At 37.5% G+C, this 13,587-nt stretch overlaps 1 protein-coding gene across 1 annotated transcript in view; it reads right to left on the bottom strand.

Annotated features, from left to right (window-relative positions):
• Window positions 1-13,587, bottom strand: part of akap9 (A kinase (PRKA) anchor protein 9) — a 67,068-nt gene that overhangs the window by 34,732 nt on the left and 18,749 nt on the right. The window contains exons 9-20 of the mRNA XM_037692763.1: window positions 13,304-13,378; window positions 9,366-9,513; window positions 9,190-9,260; window positions 8,981-9,101; window positions 8,667-8,764; window positions 8,226-8,331; window positions 7,463-7,691; window positions 5,322-5,382; window positions 4,278-4,625; window positions 3,729-4,001; window positions 1,755-1,879; window positions 1,236-1,423 (exon numbers count right to left, since the gene is read on the bottom strand). Of these exons, the coding sequence (XP_037548691.1) occupies window positions 1,236-1,423; window positions 1,755-1,879; window positions 3,729-4,001; window positions 4,278-4,625; window positions 5,322-5,382; window positions 7,463-7,691; window positions 8,226-8,331; window positions 8,667-8,764; window positions 8,981-9,101; window positions 9,190-9,260; window positions 9,366-9,513; window positions 13,304-13,378 (1,843 nt within the window). The remainder of the gene's footprint in view (window positions 1-1,235; window positions 1,424-1,754; window positions 1,880-3,728; window positions 4,002-4,277; window positions 4,626-5,321; window positions 5,383-7,462; window positions 7,692-8,225; window positions 8,332-8,666; window positions 8,765-8,980; window positions 9,102-9,189; window positions 9,261-9,365; window positions 9,514-13,303; window positions 13,379-13,587) is intronic.

Below are 13,587 nucleotides of genomic sequence, written 5' to 3'. Positions count from 1 at the left end.
TACTTCATACTGATACTGGCAGCAGCAGCCCTTCAGAGTTTCATGTTTTTGTTTTGTTTAAAAGAAAAGTTGCTGCTTAACTCGACCTCAAAAGTTATTTACATGAAAACGTTGATTAGATTACCTCGCCTGCACATACAAATGCAGGCTTATCGACAGCAAACAGTAATTTAGTTTGCATGTATATAGACAAAACCTGCTGTGAGACGCTTTTCATCTACAAGTGACTGCAGGTCATTTCAAACATTGACGGTACTGTAAAAAAATTGGAAAAAGTTTCTTCCTAAATAAATAAGTGTTGCGGTAAATGTTTAAGGCATTTGGCACAAACGCAATCTCGTTTTCAAGTGTACATGAACTGCAAATTAATATATGCACAAAAGCAGAGATCTTAACAAAAACTGGCTCTATCAATGTTGGGTTATGTAAGTTTTTAACAGCAGGTTGTTAATTTTTTGTACAAGTGAGACATAATTTTTGACTAATAAGAACAGCTGATGCTTTAAGTATTTAGGCAGCTACAAACAAGTTAGCTTTGTAATGTGAGGTGCTGTTTGTGCTCTAATGTTCATATCTGGCGTCTAAATTTGCAGAATTATCTGTCCATGGCAATATTTGCATGCGATAATGAAGAATCTCTTTGAAATAACAGTGCGCATGTATGTACAAACTGATGTGTGTGTCCACTGCAGAACAAGAACAAAAACTTTAGGGATAGCGGAGAGAACAGATCAGTATGTAGACATAGAGCAAAGACTAGTCAGGCTAGTTGCTTAAATTTCAGCTACAGTCACATGCCATTTGTGATATGGGATCATTTTGTGTTGCAAGTGAAACCAATCAGTTTAACAGACAACTCTCCACAAGCAACGCAAACATGCTTTAAATCAAGATATTTTGACGCTTTTTTAAAATATTTGTGGTTTTTGAATTTGAAGCTCAAGTAATTAAAATGTCAAAACTTGATTTGACTGACTACAGCTCTGCTCAAGCCAGTTCAGATCCAGCTGGGTTAAACTACACAACACAGTAATGCTGCAGTGAAATACGGAGGTCCTGAATAATGCATGCACACAAAATTTTATAAATGTGTTGTACGCTTTGTTTGGTTTATTTTTTCCCCACACAGAATGATGTTTTAATAGGTATGGAGTTTGAAATAAAATTTTGACTCTTGCGTTCGCAAAACAGCACATCAATATCTGTAACCATTTCTAAATCTTGATGCTACTTGCCTGAGGAATAGCGGTTTTTGGGCTCTGCAGTTTGTCTCTGCATGCCGGACAGAGGAAGCTGCATTTCAGCAGAAGTGTCACGCAAACTTTGCATGTGGAGGCCCAATGTTTTCTCTGCAGCCACAGTTGTCTTCAGGACATCAACAAGAACCTGACTAAGCTTCTTGTTGGCTTCACGCAGCAGGTTTCTAAAGAAGAAGAAATAGTTAGAACCGTACATGTTTTTCTTTCAGCTGCTCCCTTCTTCAGGGGTTGTCACAGCGACAGGACTCGCATGAAAGATTTAGCAATTATTTTACGCCGGATGCCCTTCCTGACGCAACCTGGGCTCGAACCTGTAACCACAGGGTTACAAGACCACGGCACTGACCGCCAAGCTAACGCAGCCACCAATTAGAACCATACATATGAAAAATCAGTTTTTAGCTGGTTTGAAATTGTTGTAAAAACACATGTTCAGTACATTTCCATGCACCAAGTTCATTTTATTGTAAATAATAAACATGGATGCAGCATTACCTTTCAGTGTCTTTATCAGAAGGCTCTTCATCATCCTCTGACAGTTTGATTCCTCCTGCTAATGTTGTATGTGTACCGTCCCCTTCATCAAATCGTCCTTCCCCATTGTCTCCCTTCTTTAAAGCCTGAACAGGCAACAGAGAGAAAACCGACAGCAGCCCCGTCATGTCAAAGTTTCAACTCAAACACACTAAACTCAACAGCGCTGGACAGGGCAGCATTATGCGAGAGCATTTGTAAAGCGGATTCAAATAAGGGACAATAATGCACACATAGGAGCACTGCCTCTTTCCAAGCACACATACACACAAAAACACAAACACACACTTTAGCTCCCTTGGAGCCGAGAGAAACACTGCTATCTTTGTGCTGCTATGGCAACAGGTGCACCTGAGGAGCAAGACTGGTAGAGACGGTGGCGCCACCTGTTGGAAAAGCTGATGAAATGCATGGTGTCGAACTCAAGTTACCAAAAGGAGACAAAAATTTAAAACTTTGTCCGAGCCGTCACTTTCAGCTGATATATTAACTCGAGTCGGATACCCAATATCTTTTCTTGGTTGCAGGTTCATCAACAAGAGTTTGATCTGTCTCATTCGACGTTTTGTTGCTCTTTCCACATCAGAATCAATAATGACAGAATGATCCAACCTTCTTTCTGGTTTCAAAGTTAGCCAACTGGTAAGAGAAGTCTATACTAAATTGTGTATTTATCAGGTTTTTTTTTTAAAGAAAAAATAGAAGATCTACAATATTTTACATTTAAATAATCATTTTGGGGACCAGATTTGGCCCACGGCTCTTGAGTTTGACATACAGTATGTGGATAAGTAAAGCTGTCCAAAAACATAAAATCTGAAATTTTCTTTTTTAGGAAATAGATATTAGTTATTGTAAAATACATTAGTTACCAAACTTCATCCTTGGAAAGCAGCTGTGGTTGTGAATAATTATTCAAGTGCTGATGCTGCATCACAGTAAATCTTTTTCACCACTAAAACAAAGTGCCAAAAGTTCATCTAACTAAAGGAAAGAGTCAGAACAGTAAGACTTCTGCACAGTTTCACAGATTTTAGTGCTATTTTGCAGGAAAAAGTACAAGTGAAAGACTGATTTCCGTTGAGTGAAACTATTATTTTAGCCTAAAAAAAAGGGTAAATAAAAACATTTGTGTGCATATTTAAATTGGGACAGAAGCTGTGTATGGAGAAGATCAACAGAAGCATAATAATGTATATATATCATGTGAATGATGTGCAAATTATTTATGCATTTATTTTTTTGAATAGTTCCCTTCACCTGGCTGAAAAACAAAGCAAAACTACATTTAAACAAGTGGGGCGGCTGAGTGGTTAGAGCAGTCGTCCTCCAATGCAAGAGTTGGGGGTTCGATTCCACCAGCAGTCACATGCCGAGGTGTCCCTGGGCAAGAAACTGAACTCCTCATCGTCTCAGATGTGTGTCCCATCAGTGTATGAATGTGATAAAGCTCTGATTAATCTCTACAGATTCAGATTAGCTTTGTAGAGATCTAGTAGAGCGCTGTATGAATGGGTAAATGGGGGCACAGATTGTAGTGTAAAGAGCTTTGAGTATCTTGATGATAGAAAAGCGCTATATACAGTACAGTAAGTGCAGTCCATTTACCATTAAGTGAACCAAACTGTGGAGCATTATAATTTTATATCCAAACAAATATTCACCATTCAGTCATTTGCAAACCGATTATTTCTAAATCAATTAATTGTTAGCAGGTTAAACAAAAAACGTATTATTCTTAGCTGAAGCATCCAAAATATATGAGTCTTGTTCAACTGAAGGAACGATGGTGGGTTTAAAACTGCACTGAGACGCTCAGTTTGAAAATGAATAACAAAAATAAAGCCCATCAGCTGAAATAAGGAAATTTGGTGCATGTGGTTGTAGTAAGTCGAGCGTAAAGCAACACATACCAGCTAAGTAAGTGCAACTAACCTGTTTAGGTTCAGTTTTTTGCAGCGCTTCTTTTAACTTTTGGAGCTCGTTGTTCTTCTCCTCCAGCTCCCTTTCCATTCTCTGCCTTTCCTCCTCCTCCAACCCAGCAACTGCAGAGGGGGAAGCCCTTGGTGTCTGAAGCTTCGCCTCTCTGTCCTCCACCGCTTCGCCATCCAGCTGGGTCTGCATGGAGGTGCTCGTCTGACGGGCGCGTTTGTTGATTCGAGCCAACTCGGTCTGCTGTGCAAACTCCACAGACATTTGAACTATGGCCTGTCAGAAAAACAAAAGACCCAGAATATTTTCTTTAGGACCCTACAGGATGTGAGATGAAACACAATAAAGGCTCAGGTTTATAATATAATGTTGCATGTTTAAAGGCAACCTCTCTATAGTTTAGTAATTATGATACAACCTAATAACTAAAATTTAAAAAAATAAAGAATAGAGCAGAATCAGTGGATTAGAAGCATCCTGTCATTAATTAAGCTCAACCGTTGCCGTTTAGTCACAACAATTAAATACAACCCAAAAATACACATCTGCTACCTTAGCAACTTCCTCCTCCACTCTCTCCTGCTGATGTCTCTCCTCCACATGGAGCTGCGCAACAACGCCGAGGCTCTCAGTGGAGCTCCCAGCACCGATGACACTGTTCAGATCCAGCTTTCTCTCCCCTCCGTCTTCCCGATGCTCCCGTCTTCTCCTCTCCCGCTCGATTTCTTCTCTCAATCTCCTAAGCTCACTGTTATGCTGCTCTTTGAGGGCAGCTACTTCTTGGGTGTACTTGTGATCCAGAGCTTTCCTAAGCGCCTGCAGCTGCGCTGTCAGGGCAGGAGACCTGGCAGATGAGTGCAGCTCCACGCCCCCCTCTGACAATTCCTCCTCACTCAGGTCCTGAGGAGGGTAGAAAGCAAAAAAAAAAAAAAAAAAAGCACAATTATGCTCAGAATTCAGCACTTACACTTACAGACAATAAAACTTCAAGGCAAACAGTCTTAAAAAAGCTTTTTATTGGAGCCGATGCTCCGCTTTACAACCTTTTTTTCTTTTTCAACCTATTAAAAATAATAAATAAGTGACATTTATTACATTTTAACACTGCTTCTCATCAAAATAGATCCGTTTTACTGTTATTTAGGTCTGAAGTTACTAAAGCTTATTATAAAATCTACCACCTTTTCCCTGGTTTCTGTGTGCAGATAGCAAAGCTTTAAAATAAGAGCTGTCAGGATGGAGGAACTCACTAACAAACACAGAGGATAAAAGTTATAGACGACCATGAGAGATGGTTGAAACAGAGAGCGGTTCATTCACTCAAGACAGAATCCTCCTTTCATCCAACCACCAAGTCGAGAATACGTCGCTTGGTTAGAACGCTGTTATGTAATGTCCGATCCTTTTAATGGTTTGATACAGGTCCACTCGTGATGCGCCCTTTGGAGATTTAGGGCACATTTTAGCCTGAAGGTTGAACCTCCTCTCTTTCATCCACCCTCACTGTCACAGCATCTTAATGCTGACACAGTGTGATTTAAGCTGCAGCAAGAAGTGATGGATGTGACTCGGAAGATTAAAATGTAGGAGACAAACCTTTAGCTCCTCTCTGCATTCCTCCATCATCTCAGAGCTGAGCTCGGGAGCACTGGACAGGCTGAGAGACAAAACATAATATAAGTATTGATAATTACAAACTAAACCAAGTGTTGCAACTTTAATTGAAGACATGTATCCAAATATGTTAAAATGCACCCATTAAAATCGAGAAGCAACTATACTACTAAATGTTTAACCATGAATCCACAATAAATGATCATTAATAAACTCCACTAGTTGTGTCAGAATTAAATGCTGTGATAATCTGCTCATGTTTTGCAATATGTCATAGATTATTGAAAATTAGTGAATTGATACAAAATATTAAAGTAAACTAAAATTATATAAAAATGATTGGATTGGAGCGCCAAACTTCATACAGGTATTTTCATTTTCCATTCATCTTAACTTGTGTAACAGGTAAATCTAGAATAAAGAATATGGCTATAATTGTAGCAGTTCTCCTTTTTTTATGTGACAAACATGCCGATTCAAAAATACCATATGTCCAGTTGTCAAATAAAAGTAAAATGAGAAATCGATGCACGCTTTCCTCAAAATATAAGTCAGAGTGAAATCTTATCAGCTGACTATTTAGATAATTATCCAGTTAATTTTTTTTTTAACAAATCAGAAGAAATCAGTGTTGACACCTACCACCACTAAAAGAAGTGGGCATAAATAATAAACTGAATAACTTTCTTCTAAATACAAACTTTGTGAACGTGTTTGATGTGGCTGGAGATAATTCTTTCAAAGACTGTCGGAAAACAAAACATTGTTAGGTTTTATGTTTATACTCAAAACAGTGGAGGGCAGCAGCAAATTATTATCACTAGTAAGAAAAGAACCGCTGACGAGCTCTACCATTCTATAGATATAAATATTCACAGACATGAACAACTTAATATCTAGTTAATAGCAGAGGGCCTATTAAACCTTTAATTGTGTGTAAAGTTCTGGATATTGACCCAACTTCTAATTGCTGGTCACAAATTACAGTAGAAACATGAAATCTTTGACCCTATGGAGGGAACTATGGTGGGTCTGTTTGGTGTATTCTGTTGTCTTGACTTTATCTGCTTTTCTCCCTGTAGAAAAAAAGACAGTTTATTTGCTGAAATAAAACATTTAAACGCTTCAATCCCGAAGGTCATGGCGTCTTAAAGAGCAGAATGCCCCCATCAATAAGACACAAGGGGATCATTGAATGATTTCCTGGATATTATATACTGGAAACTTGATACAGTTTTCTCTGTCACCAGATCTTAATCCGGGCAAAGATCTTGGAGGTTTTGGACCATAGTGCTGCTCTTCATCACCTTAATAATATCAACTGATGAAAAATATAATTAAAAGATGGTGCTCTATCTTTTTAATAAAGGTTTGAAAGACCGGTAAAATCAATACCAAAGCGTTTCTAATCAAATAAATGACCACTCTTCATGTAGAAGTACATAAACTTATGAATTCCCGGACACTTGAGGAAAACATACTGACTGGTTTTGCCATTTCAGTAAAAAAGTTTATCTTTAATATAAAATAAAATTCTTCATCCATCATGTTTTAAATGTAGAATTATCAGATCCATCTTTGATTTGGATGCTATCTGAAGAGATAATCTTACAGGTTAGTTTAAAACAAAAAGAATGAGCCGCGCCTTGAATATTTCATTAGTCAGCTGATGTCAGCTGAACTGGGTCGAGTAGCTGCCACGTGCAACAGAGAACAGGAAGTGCACACCAGTGTCTGAAGTTATCTTTAGTACAATCAATCATTCATCTCAGCCACCTCGCACTGTATTCACCAACATACACTTCTGTTAATCAGACAACTATCAAAATGAGTTTTTAAAGTAATGTTGATTGTTTTAAATAAAACTTGTTTTGGCTAAAGAATAAGCATAAATGTGCCACTCTGCAAAAGCTACAAATCTTAACAGTAGATCCTAAAAATAATATAACGTTTCAATAATAAAATGAAAAATACATTTTTTAGAACATTACCTGTAAGCTAGGACTTTAGTCTAATTGACAAATTCTGAGAGCATTTTTTTATCTTCACTTTTTAAATAGAAAAATACTAAACCTGAGAAGACTGATTGGAAACAACGAGTGTGTGTTTTTATGAGGCATCACCTGTAGAAGGTCTCATCTCCTGTGACGTCCTGCAGTCTCTGCTGCAGCATGAAGAGCTCTGTAGCGTATCTCTCCTCCGTCTCTGCGGCCTGCTGTTGGTAATGAGCCCTGAGGTGCTCCATTTCCTGTTGATGACTCTCCTGCAGCTGGAGCTGCTTCTCCTGAGCCTCGACCTTCAGCTTCTGTAGGTCTGGAATTGAGGCAGAGGCCCCAGTCTGCTCCTCTACATCTAATTACACACAAAAAAATTGTATACATTATACATTTATACAATATATTATAATAATTTATAAACATATTATACATTTATGTATTATTATATTTTATATAAGACATTTTTGTTCTAGAAAAATATGTATTTCAAAGAAATGCACTTGCTACTTATAGAAAATGAATGAGCAGAGAGGATAAAAAGTAAAAATATAAGAAATATGCAGAAAATTTAAACTGTGAACTTGTGATTTGAGCTGCAAAACTTAATTGAAAAAAGGTCTGAAAAAATTTTGACTCCATGCTTTATTTTTTCTTTTCTAACCAAGAATAAAAACAAACCAACAAAGCAGCTCATGTTGTGTAGTTACATACATTAAGTATGACGGTAAAACGGTGGAAAAACTCTGGAAAAACTTTGGAAAAACTTTGACGCATTTAACGTCAGCAAGAATTCAGAATCTCACTTTCCAGACATCGCACACCTTGTTTGAATCTGTTGGCCCGTCATCAATTTTAACTCTTTATTTTTTTTATAGGTGAAAAGATTTACCTCTGTATGAAGATAACCTTGTTTTGTCAAGTTGCATCTGCAGGTCAGAGATCTGCTTCTCGTTGTTGATCTTCAGCTCATCATTGGCCTTCTGCAGTTCAATTATCTAGTAACCCAAAAAGTGTCTACTTTACATACAGCCTGTTAACTTTTAACAATGTTTCCATAAAGAAATGGCCCAGTATTTAATATAAGCCTGCTTTTTCATGCTGACCAAGTGAAATTTTGAATTTCAATAACACTTCGCAAACAGAGAATTGCCTTTTCAAGGACACATTCATTTGAAATTGAATTCCTTTCTGCACCAAAGCAAAAGAGCATTTTTAAAGAAATGCTTCTATTTGCAAAACTTCCAAACCAAAAAACACAGAAAAATGCAATAATCTAAACTATGCTTGGTTTTTACATGTAGTGAGAGGCAACAGATCTTCATAGTTTTACCTTGTTTCCATCCGTTTTGAGCAGAGTCTGGAGATGAGAAAGTCGACGATGCTCATGTTCAATTCTCGCCCTCACCTCCTGAAGATTTGTGTATAACTCTACGAGGAAACAAACAATAAATTCATTAGATTTCATAAAAATGTAACCATATCATATACACACATATCTCTAATGCAATCAATACATATATAAAGATGAATATGTTAAGTCTAAAGTTGATTTAACCTAACCCACAATACAACATTCAATAAAAGCATGTTGTATTAGGTGCACTACATGTTAAATACTGCATTACAACACTTTATAAAGTGTACCTCTGGCCTGCAGGACAAGAGAGGCAGATTCACTAGTTGCTGGCCTTTCTTCTGAAATGAGCGACGACGTTGCCGCATCAACTCTCTCCAAAACTATTTGGCCAAAGATTTTCTGAAAAGACTAACGACACAAATGGCAACAGGGTTACGAGTACTGTAGTGATAATGTGGCAAATTTTATGTGACAACAATTTATTGCTAAACATTACCTGAATAATCTCAGTGCATTCATCCGACACAACTTCCATCATGTTCTGGTATTTGAAGATTTTTTGTTCATCTGAGAAACATGAAAATTGATCACAGGTTATTATATAAACCCCACTTTGACGGTTTTATCACAACTGCAGACCCACTACAATTAAAAACCACGGATCCACTTTACCCTGGTCACTTTGGTCTGTTCGGTGTTGGAGTTTCAGCTCCAGTGAGCGCGTGCAGGCATCCGACTCTTCCTGAAGCAGCTCAAGTTGAGCAGCATGAATCTGAGTCAGGCTGAGGCGCTGAGCTTCCATCTGTAGCCTGAACTCATCCTTAATTTCCCCCAAAACAAAGACATCAACACATTAAAACAAATTAATCAGCAATGAAACATGCCCTTCTATCCGTGAAGCAGAAGCAAATAAAAACACAGTCAAACAGAAAGTTTGACTCCAGAAAGGCATCTCTCTTAAGAGAACATTACTAAAAAATATAAAATAAAAACGAGGAGTGTTTCCTTCAGTTAACTCGACTCAAACTTCATGCAAAATAGAAAGAAACAGCTGAATAACATTTCCCAAAGTGAAAATATAAAGCCTAGTCAAATATGAAACACTAAAACTTCTCAGCCAGCTGAGTACTTGGGTGAGAAGATGGTGCTTGGTATCGTGGAAAATGAATAAACCTATGACTAGCGTTTTTCAAAGTGACGCTTAAATGATACAACCGCCTGCCATACATGCATCTCTTATTTCTCTAACGCAACTGCCTGTAACAACAGTTTTATTTCACACAGCTGATTTGAAATAAACAGGCTGAGCCAGTCAAGTCTTTCTTTATGTGAAGTGTTAAGATCAAATATTTGTTTCAAGGCTGTTAGCAAAATTAAATTACATTAAAACAGGTACCTGCTCTAGGACCAGTGATCACCTATGACTGACATAGTGTCATAGGCTCCATGCTATTTTACTATACTATCCTCTAATTTTCTTGGATTAGTCCACTGTATCCATCCAAAACATCTGTACTAAACCACCACGCTATGAATACATGACAATACCCTACAAATATCTAGATAGTGTGAGTCCTTAGTTGAGCATCAATACTATGAAAGTAGTCAAAAAGTTTAGTGGTTCTCAAAGACGTAAGAGGTGGTGAGAGACAAATAAAATGATTGTCAATAGAATATTTAACCCCAACTGTTACAACAAACTTCAATTATGCAGCACCCTTTACTGGTCACAGAAGATACATGATTAAGTAATACAACTCCTTCCACTCTAGTTCTCCAACAGAGCCACTGCACAAGCCGTGTGTTTGGGATAAGAGCTCTGCTATTATCACTTCAGCCAACAGACGACATAAAGCGCAACATGAGGCTTCCTTCTCTAATGATGCACGATGCATTAGCACCCATTTCTAAGGGTTGCACAATCATGAAATTGTGATTCAGCAACCTTTGATATCCCAGGCTTCAGAGTGTGCACTCTACATCTTAATTAGGATGTAATTAAAATGCTTTGTTACAAGGGGAGGCTCTTTTCAGACATGCGACTCGGATGTTGATGATTAAAACATGTGTAGTCAAACGAAACGATGGTAGCTGTGCTGCTACCCACAAAAAACAGATTATAATTTTATTATGACGAATATGCTAAAGAACAAGTACAATGTCTTGTGAAACCGTTTTGGCTGAATTGTGGGTATTTTACAGAGTTTTTATAAAAAATATCATCAAGCATTTGTCTTTAAGAAACAGGATCCATCATAACTTCAACTCTTCAAACCAATTTCTTAAATCTTGTGAATAACGTTTTTTTTTTTTTTTTTTTTTTTCATTTAGCCTTTATTTATCCAGGTAGTCTCATTGAGCCACGAGAACTCATTTTCAAGAGAGACCTGTTTAGGGAGCACATGGTGGGGGTTAAGGGCCTTGCTCATGGGCCCAGAGTGGGGCGAGTGAGGGTGGGGGCAAGTGTGGGTGTTTCACCTACCCCACCCACAATTTTGATGTTGTCGGGGCCGGGGCGTGAACCGGCGATCTTCGGATCACAGGCCCACCTCTCTAACCGCTGCGCCACCACTCCCCACAGCATACATTAGTGTTGGTGTAAAACCAGAGGGTAATAGTTTTATGCTACATGTTTTTGATTTCTCTCAATGCTAAATAATTTGTTTTCCGTCTCATCCCACCAGACTGCCAACTTACACATAAATCTTTAAGGTCTTTTTCTGTTTTCTTCCTGATTAAAGTGGATGTTCTAGTTGAATTTTTGGTTTGAAGTGCTTCTAATTCTTCGCTGTGAAGCTTTGCAGGTCCGCCTTATTCATTTAGTTTCAACAATAAATTGTTTTCTAAAAGATATGCTAATTTAAAACCAAACATCTCCAGCTCTGCATTGTGTTGCTTGATTGATCTTCTCTGAAGATAATTACGGTAGTAGTACTAAATTAAGTCAAACCCTTTTAATACAAAGTCCTTACACTAATGTAGTTTTTATAAACATCAAATTGGATTATTTTTGTGTTAATTGCAATAAAACCCTAAACATCTCTATTCAACGTCAAATAAATGCAACTATAATGGACAAACACTGAAACATTTTATGGCTTATTTACAGCCTAACTAGTTGGTCTTTCCCAAGACATTAGAATAATTTTTAGAATCAGCTGAAAATTTTTTTACATAATGTTATTAATTTCTGGGTTTGCCGACAATTAGATCAAAGGTTTTGGACAGAAATTTAGATTTATTACTATATCTTTGTCTCATTAAATAGTTCGGCAGTTATGAGAAAACCTCTTTCACGTCGGCAGCTGCCTCGGGGATTTATCAGGGATCCTCTACTGCTGCACCTCATCTTAAGAGACCATGTCAAGCCTCTGACTTTGTGTCACTCTGTTCCCTCTTTATTTCCTTCAAAGCACAGCTCTGCTCTCACCGCACTTGTAATTTCAAAATGCTTTGAGTGGTCTGTTGTCACTTTGGTTGCTATTTGCCAATTTGCAAAGCCAGAAGCTCTAAAAAGTTATATTTTTGATCTTAAATAAAAAATTTTAACAAGTGAGTGAACCACACACTCAGTCTTAAATGGCATTTTCAGGTAATTCAACAAATTAAATGATCAAATCTCAAACATATATACAGTATATAGAGGAGAGTCTTAACTGGAGTTAGTAAGAGAGATCATATCTCCCTGTCAAATCCAGAATTGAATTCAAAACTTTACATCTAACCTACTAAGCTCTCAACAACCAAGCTCCATCTTATATTACAGATCTTATTGTTTCATATTTTCCTTAAAGAGCACTTTGCTTTCAGACTGCAGGTTTACTTGCGGCTCCTAGAGTTTCCAAAAGCAGAATGGGAGGAAGATCTTTCAGTTATCAGGCTCCTCTCTTGTGGAACCAACTTGCAGTTTCTGTTCGTGAGGCTGACACATTGTCCAGTTTTAAGACTTTCCGTTTTGATAAATCCTATAGTTAGGGTTGGCTTGTTATACTGCCATAGGCTTAGACTACTGGAGGACAAATTGACCTCATTTCTTAAAATGAATTGTTCAAATTAAATAATTTTCATTTGAAATTATTTCTATCTCAACGTGACTCTCAACCTGCCATTGTGTATTTATTCCTCCTTCCTGTTCCTCTCAAACCCAGCCGGTCGAAGCAGATGGCTGCATGTCATGAGCCTGGTTCTGCTAAAGGTTTCTTCCTCATGAGGGAGTTTTTCCTTTCCACTGTCGCCTTCATGCTTGCTCAAGATGAGAGTTCTGCAATGAAGTTAAACTCAAAGCAGTCTGCTCCTCAGATAAATAGTGTTAACTTATTATTTAAAAAAAAATAAAAATAAAATTCAGTTCAGTGCCCTGAGATGACTTCTGTTGTGACTTGGCGCTATATAAACCAAACTGAATTTAATTGAATTTATATGGTATTTGTTCAGAGTCCATTAGAGTCCAAACTGGAGGATTTCATTTTAGTAAATATCACAAAAAAGTTCAAAGATCAGAAAGTTTGTAGCTCTTTGAGCTCCCATCCAGCAACCTTTACACTCCACTGAATGATGTATCAAAGCAACTTAAAAGCAAAGAGCAGGATGTGAGGTTAAATGACATTTACATGCTCAGGGGTCTCTTCCTCCTCTTCAGCTCTCTGACGCATGACACGCTCTGTATGGTATCGCTGTCTGTTTACCTACAAAAAAGACAATAAAATTTCATACAACAAAAACAAAGACCATCTCAAATGTTTACCCGGCACTAATGCTAACAAAAATCAGACAATGATGGAAAATTAATCAAATGCACAGTTATGATTCACTTCCTGAGTGGAAGCAGAGAAACTAAAAAAAGTGATTCTGAATATTATCTACTATTTTCTACCATTTTGTTTAATCGTTAAAT

This window comes from Nematolebias whitei, chromosome 19 (assembly GCF_014905685.2).
Source record: "Nematolebias whitei isolate Nwh7 chromosome 19, NemWhi1, whole genome shotgun sequence".
NCBI lineage: Eukaryota > Metazoa > Chordata > Actinopteri > Cyprinodontiformes > Rivulidae > Nematolebias > Nematolebias whitei.
Note: the sequence above shows the minus strand (reverse complement) of the source record. Positions and strands in the feature narration are given on the sequence as shown.